We start from the raw sequence: 15,123 nt of genomic DNA on the forward strand, positions 1-15,123 counted from the left end.
TTCTAGATAACCCAACTCAAAAACAGACTCCCATATGTTGTGGAACAGCTTCAAAAGGGAAAATTGTTCCCTCCCACAAATCCAATGGAAGTAATGAAGCTGGGTCCTTATGAAGCTATCAAATGGTCAGGGATGGCAGCTTTTTGCACCATCACTATAGGTCACACTAGTTCAAGTTCAGCCTTTTAGGATGAAAGGTCTGAGAGATAAATGCTGGAGAAGTGTACTCTGATTTCCATCCCATGGAATGGATAATGACAGCTAGAGAATAGTTTTGTTCATATCTAATATTTGTGACAATTGTCATAACTACATGAGTCAGGATGTGAAGCAAATTCATGGGCGTGGGATTATTTCTGACGTGTAATGAATAACCCACTTTATCCAGGAACAAGTGTTAGTGTTGATATTTTATCTATTCCCTCGTAAGAAGCGGCATGATCTCCCTCAATGCAACAGCTCAGTCTTCCTTAAGTACCAATTTAGACCTCGTACTGGGTCTTGTAGATGACCTTGAGATGAAGTCACTAAAGTAGACAAAAAGTTATTACCAGATGATTACCCAGGAACATTAGCCTGTTCTTGCCAATGAAAGCCTGGATCATCATAATTCAAACTGACCCATCTTGTTGGAACTGCATGTAGATGGGTCCACCAATAGGGCATGTATTTGCTGATTCTGCCTGCTGTTCACCAATGCAGTGAGGAAACAGGACTTATATACAAGGTGCATTAATGAAACTCTTGAGACAGAGGTTCAAATGGTTTCTAAATCAGCTAGGTGAGTACCCATGATAGATTCCACTTGGTACGATTCAATATCATTGGATGTGTTAATCAAAATGGACAGAATACTTGATAGGTCTTTAGTTTGTCCAATATCCTCTCTTCCATGATAATGCAGTGATTGTGATTGTGGGTGACGAAGCTTTAATTGTGATTTGTGTTAGTTCTTGTAGGAGAACCAAAAGAAGTTAGCTATTGAGGTATGGATGCCTGATTTGTTAAAAAGTATTCTCGTGTACACCACTGTCAGAATATATTCCATTGTCTTTGTACTCCTTTATGGTGGAGGGACATCTCACCTGAGTGATTTATTCACCACTAATTGTGAGACCTGTTTGTTCCTGAAGGCATATTTTAATAACATCCTGATGTACAGGTTCAGCAACTCTGCGCTGGGATAAAACACCTGCTATCATGGTTGCTTGAGCAAATGAGGTAATATCTTGATTTCCTGGCGATCGTATTGTGAGACTGATGAGGTTGTTGACCCAAGATTTCCAAGAAAAAGTGTATGCACTGGCTGTTCCAATCATAGGAAGAACTTTGGATCCAGTACTGGTGAGACAAAGGTTGGGATTTTGGCATTCCACCTTCTTGTGAATAGGTCCACCATAGGTTGATCCCATCACACACCTACAGAGTGAAGATACCATTCTGTATATATTAGTTGGTTCCTGTGGTACAAGTCTGACAAGACATCAGCCGGACAAGCATATGTTGAACTTGGATCTGGAATTGTCATTGAAGACTCCACTTTAGAAAAGGTCTGGGAACTTGGTTCTGCCTTGCTGTTTGAGGTAAGTCACCATAGTAGGATGGTCAGAGAGAATGAGAATTCCATTCCCATAAAGGTTTTCTAGCCAGCAACGAAAAGCTTCAGGAATGGTTTTCATCTTAAGACTAATGACATGTAAATATTTTCCTGAGTGGTCAACACTCCACTGGTATCCTGTAATTATATATTAAGGAGAATTACCCATCCCACCCATTCCTCTGTTCTCATCCACATAGATTGTAATTGCTGGAGGTTGTACCTGCAGAGGTTTCCTTCAAGCAAGTCCAGTGAGGTTTCCTACCTTCGAGATGGAATATCATATTATGCAGATTTTGAAAGTTGGTCTAATGGTCAAAGATTCTGCCTCCATTTGGACCAAGGAATCATTGTAATGGAAAACCAAGATGGAGATCTAGGACTAAGATGTCTGTTTCTACACTGAGCAAACCTAGCATGTGAGGGAATTCTCTAGTGAGTGGATTGTTCTGTATAGGCAAGTAATCCACCTTTGTACTAAATTCTTGTTCCTGAGGGAGACATACTGTGTTTACTTGAATGTCAAATTCCAGACCTAGATGACCAAAAACTTGAAACGGTATGAGGCCAGAAATGTCCTCACTGACAAGGAGACTGAGGATTTGAAGTGTTACAAGTGATATCTTGTCTTGCTTCAAGATATAACTCACCTAATGGAATCTGTGTTTCAGGATGTGAAGTCATGCCCCATTTAAAACCCATTGTTGCATTGCATTGTGAACCAAAGCACATAAAAGAGTTGATTATATGTACTTAGGTTGATGACCAAGTGCAGAGTGCTGTATTTATAGCTGAAGGAACACTGGGCCAAGTAGGAGGTACACTGAATGTGATACAGAATCCCCCAGAAACCACCTGTCAGGTCAACATGTCGACATGGCAAATTTTTCCCATTCAGCAGCAAAAGATTGGAGCTTTCCCATGACTGGGATCTTTGAAACATAGACTGGGGTGGTGGAGAGGGGCCTGATGATGATGTAATTTAAAATATGGAGGGTCTTGTGGAGAGAATTGCTAGTGAAAACAATTCCCCTCCCTTTGCCTCTTGTCCACTTCAGTTTGGGATAAATGTGGTTTTAAGGGTTGTAAATTTGGTATGACTGCTTTCCAGTGGCCTGTGCTCTAGGGATATCCCTGCAATCTTTTTGTTGTTTGCCAAACACATGTAGCTGAGACTGAGTGAAGGAAAGAAGGCTTGTTTATGAATTCCATCAACCTGATCATTAAAGAAGAGATTAGGCCATTAAGGTTGTGATGGTCTTTAAGACAGGTGGAAGAAGAGAGCATTGTACCTCGTTCCACCAGTTGTAAGTTTGTAGCTGCTGATATGACCATGGCCATAATATGTGTGGTCTCAATATTTAAGAAGTGGGCCACTCTATAAAAAGACTCCCACGATGTCTGGTCATGTTCAGGCTGAGAGAAGATAAGCTGTGTTTTGCCTACTGAAAGATCACCATAGATACTCAAACCATCTCTGAGCCCATGGTTATGATATTATGCAGCAACTGTTGAATATCCAAATCGAAAAATCGTGTGTGGGGCTTATGTAACTGCTGACTACGATTCAAGTAAAAGAGATTGTGAGAAAAAAGTGTCCATTGAGGCTTGGGACTTCTAACTGATGATATAAGCAGCCCAAAATGTCAGATTGTGAAAGCAATGGAAAGTAGATTCTGCCTTAGTCAAAGAACACTGGATGTCAGAACTGTACACCAGGCTGGTATTATAGATGAAATAAGGAAAACAGAGCTCCAATGGGAGTGGGTGGAAAACTTCTTCCGTCCAGGCCCGTAATTTTCATGCATCTTATGAAGAGGGAATTTTAAAGCCAGTTTTCATTGTTTTTGGATAAAAGTAGTGAAGTAGTAATGTCTATTGTGCTACCTGCAAAGTAGTTGGAGAAGAATGATGAGGATGGTTTCTCATTACACTTGCAGCACATTTTGAGTTGGATGTGGCTGCTTCCAAGAGGTCTCCAGTAGATGCTCTCTTTGGGATGTAAAGGCATCAGGACAAGATGACTCATGGAAACTGAGGCACCAAGCTGTACATCATATGCTGCACTATGTGAGTTAAACTGATTCATGAAAGTGCAAGTATAACCTGGACACACGGAGTGCCATGCAGCACAAGGAGGGTTAGACTTATCTATGAGTGCCTGCATAAATTGTGTCATGTGCAGGAAATGCCTAGCAGCACTATGCAGGTTAGACTAATCCATGAGAGTGCCTGTATAGAATGGACCTCTTCCACTGTTAGTACCTAGCAGCACTATGTGGCTTAGATGGCTGAATAACTGGGTTCATGAACTGGGTTCTTGTGTACTGAGAAAATGAGATGGGCATCATATACAAGTTTTGGAACTAGATAAAGCACATTCATCTGGTGGCTGCTACTGCATGATCGATTGCGGTCATGGGCCATTGTAAACTGTGGTATATGGCCAGGTCCTCTCGTGAAGGAACAAGGCTATCTTGGCTGGCATGATGTCCAGTTCTTGCGGTTTGGACAGGGTACAGGATACTGATCCATGTAGCCAGCCCTTAATTCTGAAAATCAAGATGGTAACTGCGGTTGTTGTTGCTATCCATCTTGCATCCCAGTAAATATGGTTTTGGTCCCTTGTGTGCAAACTGATGACGTCTTTGTCCCTCAGTGTCTGCTTCTGCACCTTCCCCTTTAGTACCCATAGAACTGCTGCCCTCCGACATTTACCTGTATGTATCCTGATGTAGCAGAAATTATAAAATAATATTAAATCAATTTCTGTATCATGCACCAGATCTGCAATTATTAATACAGTGAAAGCAATGTGAGTGGATGCCATTATGACCCATGCAGGTATGTAACTACGGTGCCTAAATGTGTGAAGACGGCAAAGTAATAACAATGAAAAGTCATAAACTTTGTCATCGATTAAAGATAGAATAGAAAACGTAGAAATTTATAGATCAAGTATACTTCCCTTTGAAGATGAAACTCCTCAAACTTACTTTAAGCTAGAAAACTTCCAAACTGCTTGCTGTCTGTAGAGAGGATGATACGTGGCACAAATGGAAGTAGAAAATGAAGAATTCATGGGATTTGGCTCCAAGCAAATTATCAAGGATAGATCACTCTATCTAACTGCCATCAAGGTGGGCAGATAAAATTCAAGTTTTAAGTTAAAATGTTGTAGGATTCAATTTGTGAGGTAATAGTGGTTATCCTATGATCAGGTAACATATTTGAAGAAGAAATAAGCTGTCATCCATCCATGGTCAGTGTTTTATTTCCAAGTTGTTAAGGTATATTTCTTCCTCAAAGATCATAATATAACAAGATCTGAATCACTGAGAGGTATGATAATATGATTATGTGGATGTTCTACAGCTTCTGACAGAGTGACAGGTGTAAGATAAATTTTTCTGCATTTGCAACTTGCACAATGAACAGAATGTTGGCATATCTCTAAATAGTTGAAATTTCTTTACATGTAGGAGTTGTACAATTGGAGTAAAATATATAAATTTTAAACTATAAATTGAAGCCATTATATTAAGAACCTCTGAATAAACTTAATTCAATCCATTCTATTTTTCATGTAGTCATCTTGACAGGACCTGGAATAAAGTATCTAGTTGGTATTTCCAACTTCAATTCCAGAACACCTTTAGCAATTTCAAATGGAACCCATGTTATTAATTGCATATTTTGAGATGCAATTGTTTAGCTGGGTCTCAACTTTATTGTTTGTACTATACTAATGTTTTGTGAGGGCTTAGTCAGACTCAAGTATCTAAAAATAGCAGATCAAACCTGGTATCCAAATCAATGGCTGTGTGTACTATTATTTTTTGGAGGTAGGGGAAGCTGGTTGAAGGAGGATAAAAAATGACACAACTACCAGAGTAAGACTTGAATTTCAAATGAAGTCACCCTCTTAAAAGTTTGCATACAAGGAACATTCTTTTCTGTGTTCTTAAAACTCTAAATAAACATTCTTTACCTGACAAAAGCGTATATTTTTGTAGTCAATGGCCTCAGCTTCAAGTTCAGTCTTACTTGGTCCCTGCTCTCCATGAACAATTAACAGTGGCTTCGATCTTGAAGTTACATAAAGACAAACATGAAAACACATTTACGCATTTTAACACTAATAACAAATCATTAGAATGTAACTGACATGTCAATCAGTACTAATTAAGAACATGATCAGATTCCTGGAAAAGGATAAGTGTATTTTTCTACAAGCTCATATCAGTATTAAAATCTCTTGATATGAAGAATGTTTGGGAACAGTTCTAGAACAAACAATTAATAATAATTAAGCATAGTTAACATAACAAGACTGGACTATTGTAACTCAATTCTGTCTGGTTCATCTCAATATCTGCTCCAGAAACTTCAAAAAGTTCAAAACATAGCTGCTCGGATCATACCACGATCAGAGCACACCTCCCCGCTGCTCTGTACCCTACACTGGTTATCCATTTGATCTAGAATCAAACACAAAATTTGTTTTCTGTGCTACGTTTCACTGTTGGACTCTAGTCCAACACCTATCTGACCTCACCCATGTGTACACACCAGCAAGATACTTACGCTCCTCTTCTGACAATTGTACACTCATTATTCCAAGAATGAAAACAAAGTCATATGGACAGCGTTCTTTTGCATACCAGAGCCCAGCAATATGGAATGAATTGCCCATTGAACTTAGACACAAAGACACAGTGATCACATTCAAGAGGGCTCTGAAAAGTCACTTATTATGACTGCAAGAACAAACTTAAAGACCTAATAATGTTTCCTACCTTAAATATTCTCAGCATGTTTTTCAATGTTTTCTAATTTCATGGTGTTTATTTTTGTAATCATATCATTATATGTTTTTTTTATCTTATAGGTGTTGTCTAATGTTGTAAAGCTCTTAGAGCTTCTAAAGATTAGGCGCTATACAAAGTCCTCATTATTATTATTATATACACAGCATATGACATCCAATGGAAATACTGCATGGGATGATGCTGTAAATTTTCCAATTACTGGTCAACATCAAGCATTTATTGTGTGCCGTAGAAGATTTTTTGTTACATAACAGTTGTCACAGCAGCTCTTTTAGGATGCAGCAATACATTAAATCACATCACATCACACTATGTATTTAATATGCACAATTTTGTTATGAAAATAATGAGAACAATATTTCCCATCCAACATATTTATATTCACTTTAAGTTTGTGAAAAGCAATTCATAATACAATTTTTAATGTAGTAAAAGGGGCTATACAGAAAGATAAATAAATTACAGTGTTTATAGTATTGGATATTGCAATCTTGCAATAAGTACATGAGGCATGCAAGCCCCCCACCCATCCCCATTGTACTTAGGTCTTGCCCACAATGAAGAATTTATATAGCTTTCATAACAAACACTACTCAACTTTTATAAGAACAACCAATAAAAATGTTATTTTTAAAAAAAATCTGCGTGTGTGTGATTTGGAATTTTAAAGTAGCTTTAACAATTTTTCAGTCATATCACTAAGATGTCCGCAGTGTGGCAGTTTATAGTAATGTCCAGCACTGGGGCATCATGTTGCACACGTGTACCATGATGTCCCACCCAGTCACATTATCCTGACACTAGGCCGACCAGTTCTAACACCAGCCTCTTAATGCTGAGCACCAAGCAAGGCAGCTATTAGTACCATTTTTACAAGTCTTTGGTATGACTTGGCCAGGGTTTGAACCTGTGACCTCTTGCATATGAGTCACATGCTCTAACCACTAATGCCACCAGAGTTTTTTATTCTGTACTTAAACCAAAGTATAAATATTAAAACATCATAATGATCTATTCAAACACTTTTAAATTGTTTTAATTTGAACTTTTATATTACCAGAGCTAAGATGAAGTTTAAGAATGGACCTTTATCTGCATTCAAAAGAATGACTGCTCCCTATTGTAACCCAAAAGTTAAGTGACAACCCTTCAGTGAACAAGTCCTATTTTCATCAATAGCAACATAGATGAAACAATAAGATTCAAAGAAGTCTCACTCATCAATAGTCTAACTTAAGTTAAAATTTCAAGGCAATATATTATCTGCAACTGAAAAAACTTCTATACTGAATAACCCTCTAAGAAGCTTTTTTTCATTACCAGACATAACAACTGGCTGCTGGATATCAAAAACAAAGCATAGGAAAGTGATATTTATTGAAGCTGTCAGACCATACCATATAAGTTATCCCAGAACACAAACTTTTTTTTTCTTCATAATGTAATGTGAGAGCACTTTGTTTGAATGGAGTGAAATTTGGGAATGAATAAAATTAGGGCACTCACATCTATATACGAACCTGAACTCTTTTGAGTATTGCTGTATCAGCCAGGGTATGTCAAACATGTAGTTAAACTGAAAGGGAAAATACATTTTAAGGCTATTTAAAAAAAAAAAGCTACAGCTTTTTGACATCCATAAGCTGAAACCTTTACATCAAAAACTACTGTATTTTATATGGACATTACTAGAAACTGTTTTCTGCAGGCACAGTTTAACTGTAATTAGCAACTTCTGTATTCAGGCAAAGTAAGGTATTGTATTCCTAACAGGCTATTGAACACCAAAATTACCTGTGTCTCTAATAAGCCATAAATGTCATTGTCCATATGAACTACTGTATTTGGCTAAAGTATACCTGATTGTCAAATTTGCCTTCAGCACTAAAGTCAGCCCAGCTGATAGGTGACTAGATCTTTGCAAACACAGCTCACTGATTATACAGAAAACAAAAATATTGTCAATCAGTGTTTACTGACAGCAGGATAGCAAGAGATCACAGAAGGGATTAGCGGCAACATGTCTTCTGAACGTGACACAGCTTTCTGTAATCTGTTGCAGTGCAGTCCAGAAGACAGAGATGTTCATTTGCATAATGTAACTACAGTACAAATAAGGTCTATTCAAACAATTATGTGTCACTTTCCAGTGAAATCAGATCTAACAGTATTACTAAATATTTGACTGGCATTTTGTTCACTCCACCCACCCCACCAACACACAAGTACTCTCAATGATTTTGATGATTATTTGGTATACTGTTGTTCAGTAAATAACATGGTTAGCAGTCATGGACCCCGGCTATCACACTGTAACAGGGGCAGAGCTGCAGGGTCATTAAATCCTTTTTATGTCTTAGCACTCATTCCTGCATGCATTTACAATGGTCCTAAGCATCCCACAAGAGTGTGACTTGTATAAAAAACTGATTTTACATTTTAAGAGTTTTACCATGTTTTATTTTTATCTATTCTTTTTTCTAAATGCCTCACCTTACCTTGCACTATATGGCTAGGACTGTGCTGTTGAGACACCAAACTCTAAACATGCAAGCATGCATACATACATACATTCATACATACATACATACATACATACATACATACACACACACACATACATACATACATATATAAATACATTCATACATACATTCACATGTAAACATTCTATTTAAAATAATGTATAAATTAGAAAAATTAAAGAGAGAAGAAGAAATTATGAAAAATAATTGAGAGATTTGCATTTGGCAAATCTGAGGTTCTATCCATGTGTTAGTAACACATAAAGCAATCCATCATAAACTAACCTGGCATGAAGCTACAAGATTCCCCATGTCTGCACTCAGGATATCTGCAACAAAAATTTAGTTGCCTTACTATACTCATCTTATTCTACAATAAAATTCTAATTATGTACTTATGTCATGTATGTAACATGGAGTATGAATTTCCATCAATATTCAGGGCTGCACTTATCCAATTGCCCAATGCCTATGACACATTCAAATCTGGCTCAAGGGAGCTAAAGGAAGAAGAAAAGAGAGAGAGAGTGAGATTGAGAGAGGGAGAGAGAGATAGAAATTTGCTCAGAGAAACTAATGAGAGAGAAAGAGATAAACAGAAAGAGGTTGTGTTTGGTTTTTAATACTTTATGTTCTGCAATACTCAGCAAACACAACACAGCACATATATCAACACATGAACTCAGGTCAAATTTAATACCCACGAATGTGGTCCAAATCAACTTTTGCATCATTTTTTCCTCTTTCTGTAGTGATTCCTTGCTTAGATATAGGCATTATTGGTATTGATTTAAAGGTAATAGGTTTTTCTTTTGAATATGAGCATTACATTGTGACTGTCTGTGTGTGGCAACAGTACACAGTAGTAATGTGGCACTCATGCAAGCCCAAAAGTGAAATCTGTGACAAATGGTATGTTGTTTTGTTTACACTTCAGCCTCAGTCTCCAAAACATGCCACTTAACCAATGACAAGAATTTCACTGAGTTCATTTTTGAAGATACTTTAGATTAATATATGATTTATTAGGAATTGGAAACAATGGAAAGTTCAATACAGGCAAATGACTGTAGGGACTATATCAAGAAAATAATTGTGACCAACAGCATGTTAGACTTGAAACTTTAATCTGGAATCGCATATTATTATCTGAGCTAGTGACAAGAAATGCATAAAGACTTTAAATACAGAACTCTGAAATTAAATATGAAAACATTAAAAAAGTTTCTTAAAATTAATTTTTTTACATTCTTGCCCCAAAAATGGACATTTTAGTTTCAGTTGGATTGATACTCACTAATATCATCATATATTTATTAACATCATATCAAAGTTTCAGTGGTGGTTATTATTAAAATTCTGTCAGAGAAAATATATTTAAAGGTTACAAAGGTCTTTGATTCAAAACACATAAAGACATCTTTCTAATTGCTATTGAGCCTAATGGTCATTTGCACAATTCATTATGGGTCCAATGAGTTAATTTTAAAGCCAATTTAAACTGTTATTGAACAAAACATTCAAAAAGAAATATATGTCAATGGGATAAAATGTACTTTCCCTTGGTCTTACTAACATGAATGTTGGAAAACTGCAAAATGAAGTCAGTCTGAAACAAAATACATTCCTTTTTATTGTTAATTTTAGTTGAGACATTGATTGATAGATTCAGTGCTCTCAGGACCCTGAGATTTTGGGTCAAATAAGCACAAAATTCTCAGAGGATAGACTTTTTCTTCATGTAATGCTTCCCCATTTTGAAAATCATTTTCCCCGGGCCCAGTTTCTTGAGTTTTCTCGACAGCATATGTAATTCATTTTCTTTTTTGCACAGCAATGCAACCCTCAACAACAATCAAATGATTCAGGTTAAATTCATGACAGCTAAGGCTGATATCTGCAAATTATTATTACCATTTTGTGTGAAAGAATTTTGTTTTCCAGCAGTCCTACACTGCTCACAAACTGCTTTTAATGTGTCATATTATTCCACTTTTAAACCATGAGAACTCTTTTTGGCACTTGGCTTTCTAAGTTCTCATCTTTGTAGCATAAGCTGACATCACATTTAAACCATGGCTTTCTAAGTTCTCATCTTTGTAGCATAAGTTGACATAGCATAAGTTGACATCACATTCTCATAGTGCATTCTACTTAATAACTGTCAACCAACACTCCTAAAAAAAATACACATAAAATGTTCAAACAGATCATTTGAATTAACTTTGTACAACTGAATTAACTTTGTACAATTTATTATTCTGAATTCTTGGGATCAGAATTTAACATTCACATGGTACCTAGGAACTAACTGTACCTATAGCAAGACAAGCTAAACCAGTCAGACCAGCTAATTAAACCAGTAAGACAAGCTAAACAAGTCAGACCAGCAAATTAAACAAGTCAGACCAGCAAATTAAACCAGTAAGACAAGCTAAACCAGTCAGACCAGCTAATTAAACCAGTCAAACAAGCTCACCCAGTCAAACAAGCTAAACCAGTCAGACCAGCTAACTAAACAAGTAAGACAAGTTAAACCAATCAGATGTAACATACTCTTACCAATAATATATAGACAGGTAATTAAGCACCAAACTCATTTGAGATTTTTCATAAAATAAAATCCAATTTAAATAAACCTATTACAAAAAACTTATAACCAAGGGTTCTGTACAACACCTTGTCTTACGTGCAATAAATACCATCATGCATGTCATATAATACTCAAAAACTTTAAAATGAATCCAACTTCATCACCCAGATGAGACAAACACAAGTGCTTACATACTTACCTTTGATATCAAGAGCCATTGTTGAATTATACTTGTCTGCAATACCTGCAACTTTAGTGAGGAAAAAACTGAATGGCTGTGCATTTTCGTACACCTTGGTGACCCCACCAGATCTACTGGTAGTAGCTTGAGTAAGGGATGATCCTACCATAGCCTCCGACTCCTTTTTCAGCTTTTTATTAGGAGGTGGTTCGGTGGCTGAAGATGTAAGGCTATTTTCCTTTTCTGAAAAGAATTGCTATTTGTCAAGGTAAAAGAAAACAATCATGTAATTGTGAAACCATACTTACATCATTGGCAAAAGTTTCATTTAAAAAAAAAAAACACAACTGTTTAAAATTCATGAAAAGTGTAGGGACTGCTGCTGTGCTGTATAATTATAGCCATGATGAAATAACCCTTAAAGTCTATATACCCATTCTGATCATTACACAATGTATTTTGGATGTATCATTTCAAATAAATACAGCAAAAGCTATACCTTATAATTAATTCTGATAGAAGTACCTTGATTGCATTTATGGTAATTACTAATAGGTACAATTATTTGAATAAAACAGCCACTTGGAAAACCTATTCAAAAAAAAAATCACAAAGTTCAAAATATTTCAGACATATTTTTAAACAACCCCTACAAATGTACTGGAGAATAAACATGCAGATGTCTTCACTAGTCATGTATTCAATCCACAGTGGTGAGACATATTATCAGGTAACAACTTATATGGGATCACTTAAAAAGTTAATGTACATTTTTTGCACTTATTCAAATTTTGGCAAAGTTTTGGCTACTAACAACAAATAAATTACTTGTTCTAATGACAGCTGATTAAATATATCAACCTATTTGTAATATTGATATTCCTATCAGGTAGAATTAATTCCAATTCCAATCTGCTGTGTTGAATTTAAGTCACATGATAAAAACTTATGGTGTAATTGGAGATACAAACCATAAAGCACATACTCCAGTTATTTTGTTTTTATATGAAAATAATAAAATATTGTCTCAAATTCTATACATATAAATTTTAAACATACTGGTTACTGTTTACATTGATACATACTGGCTACTGTTTACAATACTACTGACTGGTTACTTTTAACAAAACTACAGACTGGCTACTGTTTACAATACTACTGACTGGTTACTTTTAACAAAACTACAGACTGGCTACTGTTTACAATACTACAGACTGGCTATTGTTTACAATACTACATGCTGGCTAGTGTTTAAAATACTACAGCTATAAGGGATTTTAAACATAATTGCTACTGTTTACAGTGCTACATACTGGCTACATTTTATTCTTACAGCTAATATACTGGCTAGTGTTTACAATGCTACAACTGCAATATTGAGAACTTTAATCATACTGGGTATTGTGTACAGTGCTACATACAGGCTACTGTTTACAGTGCTACATACTGGCTACCATTTACAGTCCTACAGCTATTGAAAATTTTTAACATACCAGCTTTTGTGTACAGTGTTACATACAGGCTAGTGGCTACTGTATACAGTGCTACAGCTACTGGGAATGTAAACATATTGGCTACTGTTTACAGTGCTACAGCTATTGGGAATTTTAAACATACTGACTACTGTTTACAGTGCTACAGCTACTGAGAATTTTTAACATAATGGCTACTGTTTACAGTAATACATACTGACTACTGTTTACAGTGCTACAGCTGCAGATAATTTTTAACATACTGACTACTGTTTACACTGCTTCAGCTATAGAGAATTTTAAACATATTGGCTGCTGTTGACAGTGATACATACTGGCTACAGTGATACATACTAGCTACTATTTACACTACTACTGCTATAGAGAATTTTAAACATATTGGCTACTGTTTACAGTGATACATACTGGCTACTGTTAATAGTGAAACATACTGGCTACTATTTACGCTACTACTGCTATTGAGAAATTTAAACATACTGGCTACTGTTTATAGCTCTACAGCTATACCGGCTACTGTTTACACTGCTACAGCTATAGAGAACTTTAAACATACTGGTTACTGTTTACATTGGTACACACAGGCTACTGTTTTTACAGTACTAAATACTGGCTACTTTTTACAGCGCTACATCTATAGAGAATTTTTAGAAAAGGATGAGTATGAGAATATACCTTTCTACTGTAGAAGCATTTTTTGTGACGACAGATAATTATTTGGAACAAATAAACATCACAAAGATGCCACAGTTTTTATGATACTATTTTAGTTGTAAAGACAGTAGCAAGATACATTTGTCTTGTATTATAAATCAAATAAACAACAGAAAATAGATGGAATGAAAAGAAAAATAACAGTTTTCATGAACTATTCTTTGAAATCAATATTTTGGTAAAGTAGGTTTCTTCATTAATGCTTACTGGATATAATATTTTATAAGAACTCCGACTACCTCACAAATCCAGTCCTCCCAGGCTAAAATGCTAAGCTATGAAGTTAAAAGTTACCTGCCAATGTAGGTGGCAGATAAATATAGTTATCAACCCTTGATATATGAATTGGTGTGGAATTCCAAGAAGACTACAGTTAGTACTAGAGTGGATGCACTAGTCTAAAATACAACTCCTACTAAATTTTTATGGCAGGCATAACTGGGAAAAGAAGAGTCTGTTGTCACTAGGGACCTGTAATTGTCTGTGCAAGCAACCAAAACAATTCAGCAACTGGCCCAGTCTGTGGTGAAAGCCTGAATGCCATTTTCTCCTTCCTAATTATTAAATCAACTGATGCCAGAACTTTGGACCTAATTGTTGATGGAGAATAAGCAGGACAAAACTAAACTGCAACTAGTAAACCATTTCCTTGAGTGACGCTAGGGCAATGTCTTCACTTGTCACAGCAAGATCATACTTAGCTCTAGGTAAATGGGATGATGCAGATGCCTCCTGTGTAATCTGAAATGATAATGGAGGAGATTATCTAAATGGTTGGGTCACAATGCTCATAGTATGTCCTGACTGGAATACAGTTAGTTCCAAACAATCATTAAGCAAATGCTCCATTTGAGTGGCATGTCAATGCAGTGAATCCAAATCCCATGTGTACTGGGGTGCTAAACTTGGGCAATGGGTGCACTGAGTGATCTGTGGCACCATCCTGGAGATGCTAATCCATGGGAGTGCCTGTGTGGTGTTCGGTAGGCAAACTGGACAAAGACCTTCCATCTTTGGTGTAAATGGTAAGATTGACTGTGGCAATGACCTTTTGCAATCTGAAATATATGGCAGAGTCCTGTAATGATGGAACTGTCATTTTATCTTGCATGACATTTTCCAGTTCTCCATGTTGGGACAGGTTAGGGGATATTTGATTAAAAAAACTGGTCTATATATCTAATGTGAGAG

General features: G+C 36.2%; 1 protein-coding gene across 5 annotated transcripts in view; it reads right to left on the minus strand.

Moving 5' to 3' along the window:
* The window catches only part of LOC149804898 (tyrosyl-DNA phosphodiesterase 1-like), a 66,419-nt gene that overhangs the window by 41,009 nt on the left and 10,287 nt on the right, over positions 1–15,123 (minus strand). For all 5 annotated transcript variants that reach the window (XR_016416957.1, XR_016416956.1, XM_089945671.1 and 2 more), the window contains exons 3-6: positions 11,747–11,971; positions 9,240–9,283; positions 7,950–8,005; positions 5,589–5,685 (exon numbers count right to left, since the gene is read on the minus strand). Coding sequence is in view for 3 of the 5 variants with exons in the window: in XM_089945671.1 (XP_089801797.1) it covers positions 5,589–5,685; positions 7,950–8,005; positions 9,240–9,283; positions 11,747–11,971 (422 nt within the window). In the remaining 2 variants the exon portion in view is untranslated. The remainder of the gene's footprint in view (positions 1–5,588; positions 5,686–7,949; positions 8,006–9,239; positions 9,284–11,746; positions 11,972–15,123) is intronic.

The sequence above is a fragment of the Sinohyriopsis cumingii genome, chromosome 2, assembly GCF_028554795.1.
Source record: "Sinohyriopsis cumingii isolate HCF-2022 chromosome 2, ASM2855479v2, whole genome shotgun sequence".
Lineage (NCBI taxonomy): Eukaryota > Metazoa > Mollusca > Bivalvia > Unionida > Unionidae > Sinohyriopsis > Sinohyriopsis cumingii.